Raw genomic sequence first — 13,569 nt, 5'->3', positions numbered from 1 at the left:
AACTACCCCAACGTATGTCTCAGGAAGACCTCATCTTCAACTACCCCAACGTACGTCTCAGGAAGACCTCATCTTCAACTACCCCAACGTACGTCTCAGGAAGACCTCATCTTCAACTACCCCAACGTATGTCTCAGGAAGACCTCATCTTCAACTACCCCAACGTACGTCTCAGGAAGACTTCATCTTCAACTACCCCAACGTATGTCTCAGGAAGACCTCATCTTCAACTACCCCAACGTATGTCTCAGGAAGACCTCATCTTCAACTACCCCAACGTACGTCTCAGGAAGACCTCATTCAGATGTTACATCATGTCATCATCCATATCTTAACTGAGATTAAATGTTGTATAACTGAGAATAGCTTTATAGACTATTTGAAGCTGTGTGTGATGTTATGACATAACCATAGATACACACAGCAAGTCCTTGTTTTAATGAGAACCATCAAGCCAGAGGAGGTCAAAGGTTAAAGTGTTACTAGACTCATAAGCATAGTCTACAAAAGAAAGGTAAGCATTTACGTAAGACTTTAAGCCCTAGTGTTCCATAATGCCTACAAATTAATTTGTCAGAGCTGTAGCCAAGACAGAAACAATTGACCATACGGTCAATTGTGATGAGCTTGTCCTAATTATAATTATCTATACTAGAATGACTTGTATCCCCTAGTTCTGTTATCGTGCCATTACGTCTCTCCTCAGCTCACCTTACTTACTTGAGAGGAAATGGATACCAATAATGCATCCAGGATCAGTAGTAATTTGCCTGTTTTATCCAGAAAGCTCTGTATCCTATTTCAATAGTGTGTCCTCTCTCTACACTGAATCACCATCAACGTCCTGCTCCACTTCCTCCTCCCCATTTTGGCACCCTGAGTAAAATACAGAAGGGAGGTGAGCGGTTCTCTAGGACTAGGAGCAGGCTAGGAAAATAACACATGATGAGCTCTCTCTGCTGAACTGTGTACAAGTGAGACTGACTATGCCCTGACATATCTGGATGTGTGCAGTGCAATGTACTGTCGCCTGCGTGTGTGTGTGTGTGTGTGTCTGTGTGTTGTTGCCTCGTAAAATACTTGCGGTATACTGTTGGTTTGGGAGCACACTATTTTTAGATCCAAATTAATAAAAATTAATAAATTAATTTTAAAAAACTTGCTTCTAGAAAAACTTGCCCTCATGCTACCCCAACAAACATGGTCAGTAAATACTGCAGATTGATCATAGTTTGTATTTTTAGGATTCTTCTCTGCCTTCCAATCAACTGCCCTCCATCTTTCAGAGTTCTGTGACACGTCATACAAACGTTCTTCGCTTTACAGAACAGTAAGTCTTTTACAAGTCTATCTGACTACCGATTTTAGAAAAATAAGCATGCTTTGGGTGCAGTTCAGTCACCCAGTTAACTATTTTACCCATGCAAGCATAATAAAACCTTCCCGTATTGCCACAGCAGTGCATTAGCTGGCATTCTTACCACTATCTGAATGATGAATGCAAGGCAATAAAACCACAAAAGTTATGGAATGGAATTCTCATGGTTTCAACAGGCAGTTCCAATAGAACATGAAAAGGCTTAGAATGTTGACAAGATGGAACGCATTGCGTGGGGATACTGAGTTGGTTAAGGGAAGACTGTCACCGGACTGAATTTAGTGATGGTTTTTGGATTGATATATGGTATGATACTTGAATATACAGTAGTCCTAAAGAATGATGGATTCAGGTGATCTTTTTCTCTCCAAAGCCATGTTTTTCTCCGTAGGTACAGTACATCGCATGCTTCCTGACATTGGCTTTGTGCGATCAATCGGGATATGATTAGGCACTTTCTACATAAACACTCTGAAAATAGGTTTACATATCAAGTCTCTGTGAAATAAACACAACCATACAGAGAAATAAACCCAGCAGTATATAATAATTAAAAACAGAACAGATAACAGGGTCTGAGACGAAATTCAGCAAGTTAAACAACAAAACATAATTGTCCAATGGCACCTTGTTTGAATAATGAACGTCAACACTTGAATGCCACCTGGTTGTTTTGATATGAATATAATATATTCCAGCAGAAGTGCAGAGACCAGCAGACTATTGTATAGTATATATCATGGACACAGATCAAATCAACTGGTATAAATGTTTCTGTTCCCACCACTCACATTTCATTTCATAATCTTTCAAACACGGTCCTCTGGTGCATCTTGGAACATTTACAGGTTTATAGATCCCCCACTTTTGCTCATTGACTTGGCTGTGCTGATCCATAATTCTACATATGTTTCACTATAATCTATACATCACTGTTTAATTGTGTTATTTTTAGCACCTTAGATTGTTTAAACAAGTGTTCCTCCTGTAAGTAAAATACCAATTTACTTTTACAAAGAATACCAGCCGAGAGACGCTACACATGTACCTCGTTCACTGTGGCCACATTACATTCTGACAAAGAATAATTCTGGTCTGTCCAGACCCTGACAGCCTTAGTCAAGTTAAGCCTCCAGCCCACACTTAGAAAAAAGTATTGTCTTGTGTCAGCAGTTTGATACGTTGATCTAGTCTATTTCAGGGTTTCCCAAACTCGGTCTAAAGCTCAATGATTTTATAATCAAAGCTCAATGATTTAATAATCAACGCTCAATGATTTAATAATCAAAGCTCAATGTTTTAATAATCAAAGCTCAATGATTTAATAATCAAAGCTCAATGATTTAATAATCAAAGCTCAATGATTTAATAATCAACGCTCAATGATTTAATAATCAAGGCTCAATGATGTCATCACCTGTGCGTTGTCCTATTAAACAAATTATGATTTAATAATCAAAGCTCAATGATGTCATCACCTGTGCGTTGTCCTATTAAACAAATTTTGATTTAATAATCAAAGCTCGATGATTTCATCACCTGTGTGTTGTCCTATTAAATAAATTATGGTTTAATATATATATTTTATTTATTTAACCTTTATTTAACTAGGCATGTCAGTTAAGAACAAATTCAGGGGCAGAACGACAGATATTTACCTTGTCAGCTCGGGGATTCCATCTAGCAACCTTTCGGTTACTGGCCCAACGAACTAACCACTAGGCTACCTATTAAACAAATATTAAATCAACCTCAATTATAAAAATAAAAACAACAGGGCTGAGATTCACATGGACAAGGCTGCCATTTACAATCCTTATATGAACACAATCCATACAAACATGCACACTAACAACACAATCCCTCTTTCTCATACAGTAGGCTTTTTTGCACTTAAAATGTTACTGACCAGTGATCCCTGTGTATTTGGTGATGATGGCAAAAAATCTTGGGTTGTTCTGACGTGTGATAACAGAAGAGAAATGAGAGACTTAAAAGTTGCTGTAGAAATATTTCTCCCTCTACAATGTGTACCTCTATCTGTGATCCTCTGCCAGTCGGGATGGGACCTTGTGGTCTTTAATGCTAGTGTCTATTTCATTGTATGATTATCTGTTCTGCTAAGATTAACTTCATTCTCCTGTTAAGCAATATAGCATTCACATTACTTGGCACCATTGGCAAAAGATTCTTGGTAGCCCAAAAAAAAATGTAAACATAAACATACTTGTCTTAAGATCATTTTGCAGATTTCTCCTAACTCTAAATACGTTATCTTTTTTAAAAGTTTTTAGCATTTGCAATGTCATGCTTTCGCAAAATGTTTATCCCAAGAACAATCAAAATAAAATAAAATACTCTTATAGTGAAATACTTTTAATAATTTTACAGAGCATAGCCACTACTGCTTTTGTTGAGTTTTTTTAACCTTTGTTCATGTTTTTCATGCACATAGCTCATTTTTGTCCCAGGTATTTACACTATATACAAACAATACAACCATACTTCTTAGGCATTCAAACAAAACTATACAAATATTCTGTTTTTGTCTCATACCTGTTTTTGACCCCTTTTTAATGAATAAAATAATATATTTCTAAAATACAATCCCCTTTGGGTAAATGTTTTTCCCTACCTTCAGCCTTCTTTATATACAGAAACTGCTCAATTGTCAAAAATATGGATTTGTCTAACCCCTTTTTTGGGACTAGCTTAGGGACCCCTCAAAGAATCTCTAAGACGTCAAGGCAATGTATGTGATCTTCCCCTCAAAAGCCCTCACAGGCCCTGAAGTTCATTTAAAATGTATGTGATCTTCCCCTCAAAAGCCCTCACAGGCCCTGAAGTTCATTTAAAATGTATGTGATCTTCCCCTCAAAAGCCCTCACAGGCCCTGAAGTTCATTTAAAATGTATGTGATCTTCCCCTCAAAAGCCCTCACAGGCCCTGAAGTTCATTTAAAAAGAACAACAATAACCTTCATGACTGTAATCATTACAACACAAAAGAGGCAAGTTTTCTTTTCTTTTTAGAATAGTGAGGAAACAAATGAAATAAGGCGACAGAAAAAGGAAAGATGAGGATGTAGGTATAATCTCAGGAACTAGATGGTATGACTCTTGGGAGAATAGGTTGGTACATGGGCCACTCAGTTGCATTTGAACATGAAGACAAAAGCAAAACATTGAAATTCAGAGAATACAGACCTAACTTCCAGCACACAGGTGAAGACTTTCACCCATAGGCATGCATATTTGATCAAATCGACAACACAAGAGTTTTGAAGAGACAAGTCAGTTGTAAATCGGTCATGGGCATGAGCACAAAACAGATTCAAGCAAAGAGGAATAGAAAAGAGAATAAAATAATAATATAAAAAATAAGAAGAAGAATTGTAATTCCATTGAATCCCCCTATCCCTTGCCTTACAGTACATAACCCCTCCAAACCTAGATAACAAAAAAAGTCATTGTTTTAATAAGCCCCACCCATTTCTGCTCACACCCCTCCTACATTCATATGTAACCCCACCCCTTTGGACTGACTGGCGGGGTAGAGCACAGCGTAACAGGAAGGGTAATTTTGATCTATTTACCATACTAGTTACCATACTGAATGTATTCATCTAACTGTCGACAGGGAGTGTATGTGTGCAAATGGATCAATGTATTATCGAGATTTTTTGGTTCATTAAGTTACATTTTTTTCTTCTTCAAATGGAATAATCAGTCACTTAAAAAACGATGAAATACAATTACAGCCCAGTCCCAAATGTGTTTCTGCTTCTGTCATGTTTCCTTCTGTTCTGGCCGGCATCTGCCTCCATCCTTGGCGTCTTGTCCTCTTCCTTTGATCCACAGGGACCTTTTCAGACATGTCCAGCATTCCTCTTCCTTTACCGTCTTAAACCTAGACTCCGATACTCCCAAAAAGACAAAACAATCCATGAAAAAGTGCAAAAAATGCCATGAAGCAAATGTTCTGCCCCCCACAGCTTCTTCCCCTTAGTTTCTAATTCTACACTCTCCAACATAAACAATGTCAGAGGGAAAAGATAAAGGTGAAAAATGCTGTTGTTAGAAGTAGAAGTAGAGTCAGCCACGCTGTCGTAGTAGTAATAATAATCGCAGTGTTTTCACTGAACTGTTTTTTTTTCTTCTTCTCTTGAAAAATGTTTTGGGTATAAAGGGACAAAGAAAACAGGAAGAGTCAGGAGGAGAGTGATGTCACATTGTGAGGGGGCTCTTCTGAAGGTTTTCATGTTCCTTGGCCCTTTTCAATTCGTTCACTCTGAAACACAGACAGAAAGACAGAAGTCATTTAAACAGGGGTCTATGACCGCCAACACAGATCACTTCTCACAGGATAATTCTGTACTCTGTCTCAAACCATTCCTGAGAGAGAGACAGATAGGACACCTTTCCCAAGAGAGAGAGACAGATAGGACACCTTTCCCGAGAGAGAGACAGATAGGACACCTTTCCCGAGAGAGAGACAGATAGGACACCTTTCCCGAGAGAGAGACAGATAGGACACCTTTCCCAAGAGAGAGAGACAGATAGGACACCTTTCCCGTGAGAGAGACAGATAGGACACCTTTCCCGAGAGAGAGGCAGATAGGACACCTTTCCCGAGAGAGAGGCAGATAGGACACCTTTCCCGAGAGAGAGACAAATAGGACTCCTTTCCCAAGAGAGAGAGACAGATAGGACACCTTTCCCGAGAGAGAGACAGATAGGACACCTTTCCCGAGAGAGAGACAGATAGGACACCTTTCCCGAGAGAGAGGCAGATAGGACACCTTTCCCAAGAGAGAGACAGATAGGACACCTTTCCCAAGAGAGAGACAGATAGGACACCTTTCCCGAGAGAGACAGAGAGATGAAGATCGACATCGCCCTTGTCAACGGGACCTGGTGCTGATTTGGAAAGAAAACATTGATCAATCTTTATTTTAACTGGATCTCATCTAGTCTAAATGATTCTGCTAAATCACTATGTCTTATGGCTCACTGAACCCATTCCTTCAGTACTTGATATTCTAATAGGTCAACTAACTTTGAAACTTGAGAATGGTTCTTAAAGCAGTTGGATTTACTTTTAAACTCTTGAGAATATAATGTGATTGAAAAAAGGTCTCTTGATAATTAAACTCTCCAAAACTAATATCAGGAGAGGAAACAGGAGTCCCTTGACAAGTCCACCAAATATTTGCTGGGCTGAAAGAGACCCTCAAGGTAGGTAGAGATTTACTAATTGGTTTGTATTTGGAATATTGCTATGCACCAAATAAATGACTATATTACTCAAGAATTGTGTGTCAATTAATTTCATCAGTGGAATGTATTATTGTGTCTATCACTAAATGATGGACTACAAACACAATTGAAAATTGAAGGCATTTAATTTGTGAAAGAGGTGAAAATGTATTAAGACTACAATAGTCTAACCAAACTTGTACTGCATTTGTATTGGGAACTGACATTACCTTGGCATTCCACTTGTGAACCATGTCCAAACTGAGCCAGAGCCAAACACTACATTATACCCCAGCATGTACAATAGACTCAATAGATCTGACTGTAAGTCACTAGCCAATTACTGTTCCATATCATAATTAATAGACACTTGCCCTGTGGCAATTGTCCTACTGACTACAACACTGGGATTGGTGTGTATTCTCTGACTCCCTTCGGTCTCTATACTGCTTCTGAGAGAGCTTTTTTCCCTCGTAGGTAAACAGGATGAGTGGACAATGAGTGGACAATTTGTGGACAATGCAGTCCATTTGACATGAGTTTATACATGTACAGTGGGGCAAAAAAGTATTTAGTCAGCCACCAATTGTGCAAGTTCTCCCACTTAAAAAGATGAGAGGCCTGTAATTTTCATCGTAGGGGCACTTCAACTATGACAGACAAAATGAGAAAAAAAATCCAGAAAATCACATTGTAGGATTTTTAATGAATTTATTTGCAAATTATGGTGGAAAATAAGTAATTGGTCAATAACAAAAGATTATCTCAATACTTTGTTATATGCCCTTTGTTGGCAATGGCAGAGGTCAAATGTTTTCTGTAAGTCTTCACAAGGTTTTCACACACTGTTGCTGGTATTTTGGCCCATTCCTCCATGCAGATCTCCTCTAGAGAAGTGATGTTTTGGGGCTGTTGCTGGGCAACACGGACTTTCAACTCCCTCCAAAGATTGTCTATGGGGTTGAGATCTGGAGACTGGTTAGGCCACTCCAGGACCTTGAAATGCTTCTTACGAAGCCACTCCTTCGTTGCCCGGGCGGTGTGTTTGGGATCATTGTCATGCTGAAAGACCCAGTCACGTTTCATCTTCAATGCCCTTGCTGATGAAAGGAGGTTTTCACTCAAAATCTCACAATATATGGCCCCATTCATTCTTTCCTTTACACAGATCAGTCGTCCTGGTCCCCTTGCAGAAAAACAGCCCCAAAGCATGATGTTTCCACCCCCATGCTTCACAGTAGGTATGCTGATCTTTGGATGCAACTCAGCATTCTTTGTCCTCCAAACACAACGAGTTGAGTTTTTACCAAAAAGTTCTATTTTGGTTTCATCTGACCATATGACATTCTCCCAATCTTCTTCTGGATCATCCAATTGCTCTCCAGCAAACTTCAGATGGGTCTAGACATGTACTGGCTTAAGTAGGGGGACACGTCTGGCACTGCAGGATTTGAGTCCCTGGCGGCGTAGTGTGTTACTGATGGTAGGCTTTGTTACTTTGGTCCCAGCTCTCTGCAGGTCATTCACTAGGTCCCCCCGTGTGGTTCTGGGAATTTTGCTCACCGTTCTTGTGATCATTTTGACCCCACGGGGTGAGATCTTGCGTGGAGCCCCAGATCAAGGGAGATTATCAGTGGTCTTGTATGTCTTCCATTTCCTAATAATTGCTCCCAAAGTTGATTTCTTCAAACCAAGCTGCTTACCTATTGCAGATTCAGTCTTCCCAGCCTGGTGCAGGTCTACAATTTTGTTTCTGGTGTCCTTTGACAGCTCTTTGGTCTTGGCCATAGTGGAGTTTGGAGTGTGGCTGTTTGAGGTTGTGGACAGGTGTCTTTTATACTGATAACAAGTTCAAACAGGTGCCATTAATACAGGTAACGAGTGGAGGACAGAGGAGCCTCTTAAATAAGAAGTTACAGGTCTGTGAGAGCCAGAAATCTTGTTTGTAGGTGACCAAATACTTATTTTCCACCATAATTTGCAATTAAATTCATTACAAATCCTACAATGTGATTTTCTGGATTTTTTTCCCTCATTTTGTCATAGTTGAAGTGTACCTATGATGAAAATTACAGGCCTCTCTCATCTTTTTAAGTTGGAGAACTTGCACAATTGGTGGATGACTAAATACTTTTTTGCCCCACTGTATATAACCCCAATGTCCTTTACCTGGTATCACTGAGCTTAGTAGTGAGCCCCCACAGTGCTGTATATGTAGGTTTAGTGTTTTTCACTGTGCTATTTCCTCTTCCTCTCAGACTGAGATGTTGTTCCCCTGAGGTGTGAATCCATTACTGGTACACCTCCTGCTGTTTTAACTCCCTGGAGGTAGAGGGGACTTCCCATTGTTTGTGTTGTACTGCTAGTCTGACTATGACCTGCATGTGCTATCACATCACTGTAACCCAGATCATGACAAACATGCATGCTATCACATCTTTATAGTACTATAATCTACCTCACCTGCTCTCGGAGCACAGTGACCCATATTCTACAGTATAACATGACCCCAACCCTGTCTCAGAGCATTTCCTATTATTCTGTATGTAAATCTGAGACACTCCATTTAGTATGATATGTTACATTTGGTATGGTTACATAAAACAGATGGTAACTTTAGGCAAAAACTATATGGATATGAGTGTCTGCTAAATTACTTAACGGTAAAATGATACATTCAAAAGGCCCCATTGTCTCAGAAGATGAACTACAGTGTCTGTGACTCATACAGATGATGAGGCTGATGAGAACTGTCATATAGGTATTTTTGTCAATATGCCCAAAGTCTTTCTGGAAGAGTAGTCAGACAGACACATAGTTTGTACCCATGAGGAATTTCTATAATATTTTCAGTGATGATGCATGTGTACTTGAAGCAGCCCTGAACTAGTGAGAGCTCCCAATGAAATGCCTAGAGGAGCTTTGACATTTTGAGTAAACAAAACCCAAGGGGGGTCATAACCCCCTCTACTGTGTCATGTGGGGCACAGCTGTTTGAGAGAGAACATCCGTCCCATAGCATGCCTGGGGGTACATTTTAAAGAGCAAGGCCCATAGAGGTGTCACCAGTCATGCAACATAGTAAACATGATGTGAATAGGCATCTTCATAACCACACAAAACAAAACATGAAATAATGAAAATAAAATCATTTCCAGAGGGGAGAAAGAGGTGCCTGTTAAGTGTTACGGTGACATAGTCATTCATAAGCATTGGTTAGTTTAATAAGAGTAAAGTTACATTTGATCTGAGTTTGAGCTTCTCAGTCAGTCCACCTGTGGCTCCAGTAGGCAGCCTTCATGCAAGCAGGCATCAAGCAACAGTGATGGACAAGATAGAGGGAGGAAGACAGCGAGAGAGAGAGAGGAAGGGAGAGATGGATGGAGAAAAGCGAAAGATAGAGGAAAAAGGGGGAGAGAGAAAGAGTGGATGAAGACAACGACCCAGCAGATAAAACTATTGGTAGAGAGAGAGAGCTAGAGAGAGGCAGAGACATACAGTGTAGACAGGGAAGAGAAAGAAGCACGAACTGAGTTGCTGAGGCTGCACTCACCCGCTTGAACAGTCTATGGTCCATCAAGGGGCTTCGCATAAACAGCAAAACAATACCAGACAGCTATTAGCACAAGTAGGAACTGTGAGGAACGGAAGGTGGGCGAGGAGAAGAGAGTAGGGGTGCGAGGAGAAGAGAGTAGGGGGTGGGGAGAGGAGGTTAGGGAGCGAGGAGAGGAGGTTAGGGGAGCGAGGAGAGGAGAGTGGGGGGCGAGGAAGAGAGAGTAGGGGGCGAGGAAAAGAGAGTAAGGGGGCGAGGAAAAGAGAGTAGGGGGCGAGGGAAAGAGAGTAGGGGCGAGGAAAAGAGAGTAGGGGTGCGAGGAGAAGAGAGTAGGGGGCGGGGAGAGGAGGTTAGGGGAGCGAGGAGAGGAGGTTAGGGGAGCGAGGAGAGGAGAGTGGGGGCGAGGAAGAGAGAGTAGGGGGCGAGGAAAAGAGAGTAGGGGGCGAGGAAAAGAGAGTAGGGGCAAGGAAAAGAGAGTAGGGGGCGAGGTAAAGAGAGTAGGGGGCGAGGAAAAGAGAGTAGCGGAGCGGGGGAGAGGAGAGTGGGGGGCAAGGAAAAGAGAGTAGGGGGCGAGGAAAAGAGAGTAGGGGCGAGGAAAAGAGAGTAGGGGTGAGGAGAAGAGAGTAGGGGCGAGGAAAAGAGAGTAGGGGGCGAGGAAAGAGAGTAGGGGCGAGGGAAAGAGAGTAGGGGCGAGGAAAAGAGAGTAGGGAGGTGAGGAAAAGAGAGTAGGGGGCAAGGAAAAGAGAGTAGAGGGCGAGGAAAGAGAGTAGGGGCGAGGGAAAGAGAGTAGGGGCGAGGAAAAGAGAGTAGGGAGGTGAGGAAAAGAGAGTAGGGGGCAAGGAAAAGAGAGTAGAGGGCGAGGAAAAGAGAGTAGGGGGCGAGGAAAAGAGAGTAGGGCCGAGGTAAAGAGAGTAGGGGTGCGAGGAGCAGAGAGTAGGGGGCGGGGAGAGGAGGTTAGGGAGCGAGGAGAGGAGAGTGGGGGTGAGGAAGAGAGAGTAGGGGGCGAGGAAAAGAGAGTAGGGGTGCGAGGAGAAGAGAGTAGGGGGCGGGGAGAGTAGGTTAGGGGAGCGAGGAGAGGAGGTTAGGGGAACGAGGAGAGGAGAGTGGGGGTGAGGAAGAGAGAGTAAGGGGCAAGGGAAAGAGAGTAGGGGCGAGGAGAAGAGAGTAGGGGTGCGAAGAGAAGAGAGTAGGGTGGCGGGGAGAGGAGGTTAGGGGAGCGAGGAGAGGAGAGTGGGGGGTGAGAAAGAGAGAGTAGGGGGCGAGGACAAGAGAGTAGGGGGCGAGGAAAAGAGAGTAGGGGCGAGGAGAAGAGAGTAGGGGGCGAGGAAAAGAGAGTGGGGGTGCGAGGAGAAGAGAGTAGGGGGCGGGGGAGAGGAGGTTAGGGGAGCGAGGAGAGGAGAGTGGGGGGTGAGGAAGAGAGAGTAGGGGGCGAGGAAAAGAGAGTTGGGGGCGAGGAGAAGAGAGTAGGGGCGAGGGAAAGAGAGTAGGGGCGAGGAAAAAGAGTAGGGGCGAGGGAAAGAGAGTAGGGGGCGAGGAAAAAAAAGAGTAGGGGGCGAGGGAAAAAAGTAGGGGGAGAGGAAAAGAGAGTAGGGACGAGGAAAAGAGAGTAGGGAGCGAGGAAAAGAGAGTAGGGGGCGAGGAAAAGAGAGTAGGGGGCGAGGAAAAGAGAGTAGGGGTGAGGAAAAGAGAGTAGGGGGCGAGGAAAAGAGAGTAGGGGGTGAGGAAAAGAGAGTAGGGGGCGAGGAAAAGAAAGTAGGGGGCGAGGAAAAGAGAGTAGGGGGCGAGGAAAAGAGAGTAGGGGGGTGAGGAAAAGAGAGTAGGGGGTGAGGAAAAGAAAGTAGGGGCGAGGAAAAGAGAGTAGGGGCGAGGAAAAGAGAGTAGTGGGGTGAGGAAAAGATAGTAGGGGGTGAGGAAAAGAAAGTAGGGGGCGAGGAAAAAGAGAGTAGGGGGCGAGGCAAAGAGAGTAGGGGGCGAGGAAAAGAGAGTAGGGGCGGGGGAAAAAAGTAGGGGGCGAGGAAAAGAGAGTAGGGGGCGGGGAGATGAGAGTTTGGGTGCGAGGAGAAGAGAGTAGGGGGCGGGGAGAAGAGAGTAGGGGGCGAGGAGAAGAAAGTAGGGGGCGAGGAGAAGAGAGTAGGGGGCGAGGAGAAGAGAGAAGGGGACGAGGAGAAGAGAGGAGTGGGCGAGGAGAGGAGAGGGCGAGGAGAGTAGGGGGCAAGAAGAGAGTAGGGGGCAAGAAGAGAGTAGGGGGCAAGAAGAGAGTAGGGGTGCGAGGAGAAGAGAGAAGGGGGCGAGGAGAGGAGGGGGTGAGGAGAGGAGAGTGGATAGGATAGGAGGGGGGTCTCTGAAGTGTTGTATATAACCCCCCAACCTTTTGTATCGTCCAAAAAAAATAAAAATAGAGACATGAAAACAGAGAACTTGTCTTATCAGATCTGTGCATACTCATTCTTGCCATCTAACGTGTAGTAAACCCTTCATATATCTAGCAAATCCCTACGCTGAATGGTTGTGTGTTTGTGTGTGAATATAACAAACCTATTTTAAAAAAGAGTTAGTGTTGTGGGCGGGGCTTACCTGTGGCGGCAGCGGCGTAGAAACCTCATGATCTTCCTGGCAGCCTGATCCTGCCTCTTAGAGAGCAGACTACTTCTACAACACAAAGACAAGAGGGAACACTGGCTTTTTAGAGGATCCACAGTAAACAAAATACACTGTGGTTGTGTGTAGCTAGTCTAGTTCTCAAATTCAACCATGCTCTTAAACTTTATTTTGGAGATTCTGTATAGCATGGGTACTGTCCTCTCCAATCTTTTTTTAACTAATTGGTCTTTTGACTAATCAGAACAGCTTTGAAAAATATTGGGTGTGAAAAGATCTGATGTGAATGGTCAAAAGACCAATTAGTGTACAAAAATATACTAATTGGGCTGTCTGTGTAAACACAGCCGTAGTGTCTTCATCAATATATACACATGTGCACAGTCCTTGTATGTTTAAAATCTAAATCATATATGCATGAGCACAGGAGGTCACCATGACCCTGGGGAATGCAAATGGGACTGCAGTTGATCATCCCTTACAAATGGATTTCCCCAAGGGAAGTCTGCAAGGTCAAGTGGAGAAGAGCATAACTATCCTGTAATGAGCCTCCTGTACGTGTCAGTGTGTGTTGCTGTATGTGTGTGTGTGTGTGTGTGTGTGTGTGTGTGTGTGTGTGTGTGTGTGTGTGTGTGTGTGTGTGTGTGTGTGTGTCAGTGCATTTAGCTACTTGTGCTGCTGTGTGTCAGTGTGAGTGGTAGCTACTTTGTGTGTGAGTGTGTGTGTGTTGATGTGTGTGTTTAGCTTCCTGGGCGTGTGTTGTGTGTATGCATCAGAGCATG

At 43.1% G+C, this 13,569-nt stretch overlaps 1 protein-coding gene across 5 annotated transcripts in view; it reads right to left on the bottom strand.

The window, feature by feature from the left end:
* Nucleotides 1–4,127: 4,127 nt before the first annotated feature.
* LOC112215211 (calmodulin-binding transcription activator 1) overlaps nt 4,128–13,569 on the bottom strand; it is a 622,788-nt gene continuing 613,346 nt past the window's right edge. For 3 of the 5 annotated variants that reach the window (XM_042299516.1, XM_042299512.1, XM_042299514.1), the window contains 3 exons: nt 12,764–12,838; nt 10,190–10,220; nt 4,128–5,668 (listed from right to left, as the gene is read on the bottom strand). In XM_042299516.1, the coding sequence (XP_042155450.1) occupies nt 5,636–5,668; nt 10,190–10,220; nt 12,764–12,838 (139 nt within the window). In that variant the 3' untranslated portion in view covers nt 4,128–5,635. The remainder of the gene's footprint in view (nt 5,669–10,189; nt 10,221–12,763; nt 12,839–13,569) is intronic. The other 2 variants (XM_042299513.1, XM_042299515.1) reach the window with 1 other exon arrangement.

This window comes from Oncorhynchus tshawytscha, linkage group LG16, assembly GCF_018296145.1.
Source record: "Oncorhynchus tshawytscha isolate Ot180627B linkage group LG16, Otsh_v2.0, whole genome shotgun sequence".
Classification (NCBI taxonomy): domain Eukaryota; kingdom Metazoa; phylum Chordata; class Actinopteri; order Salmoniformes; family Salmonidae; genus Oncorhynchus; species Oncorhynchus tshawytscha.
This window is presented reverse-complemented; position numbering and strand designations above follow the sequence as displayed.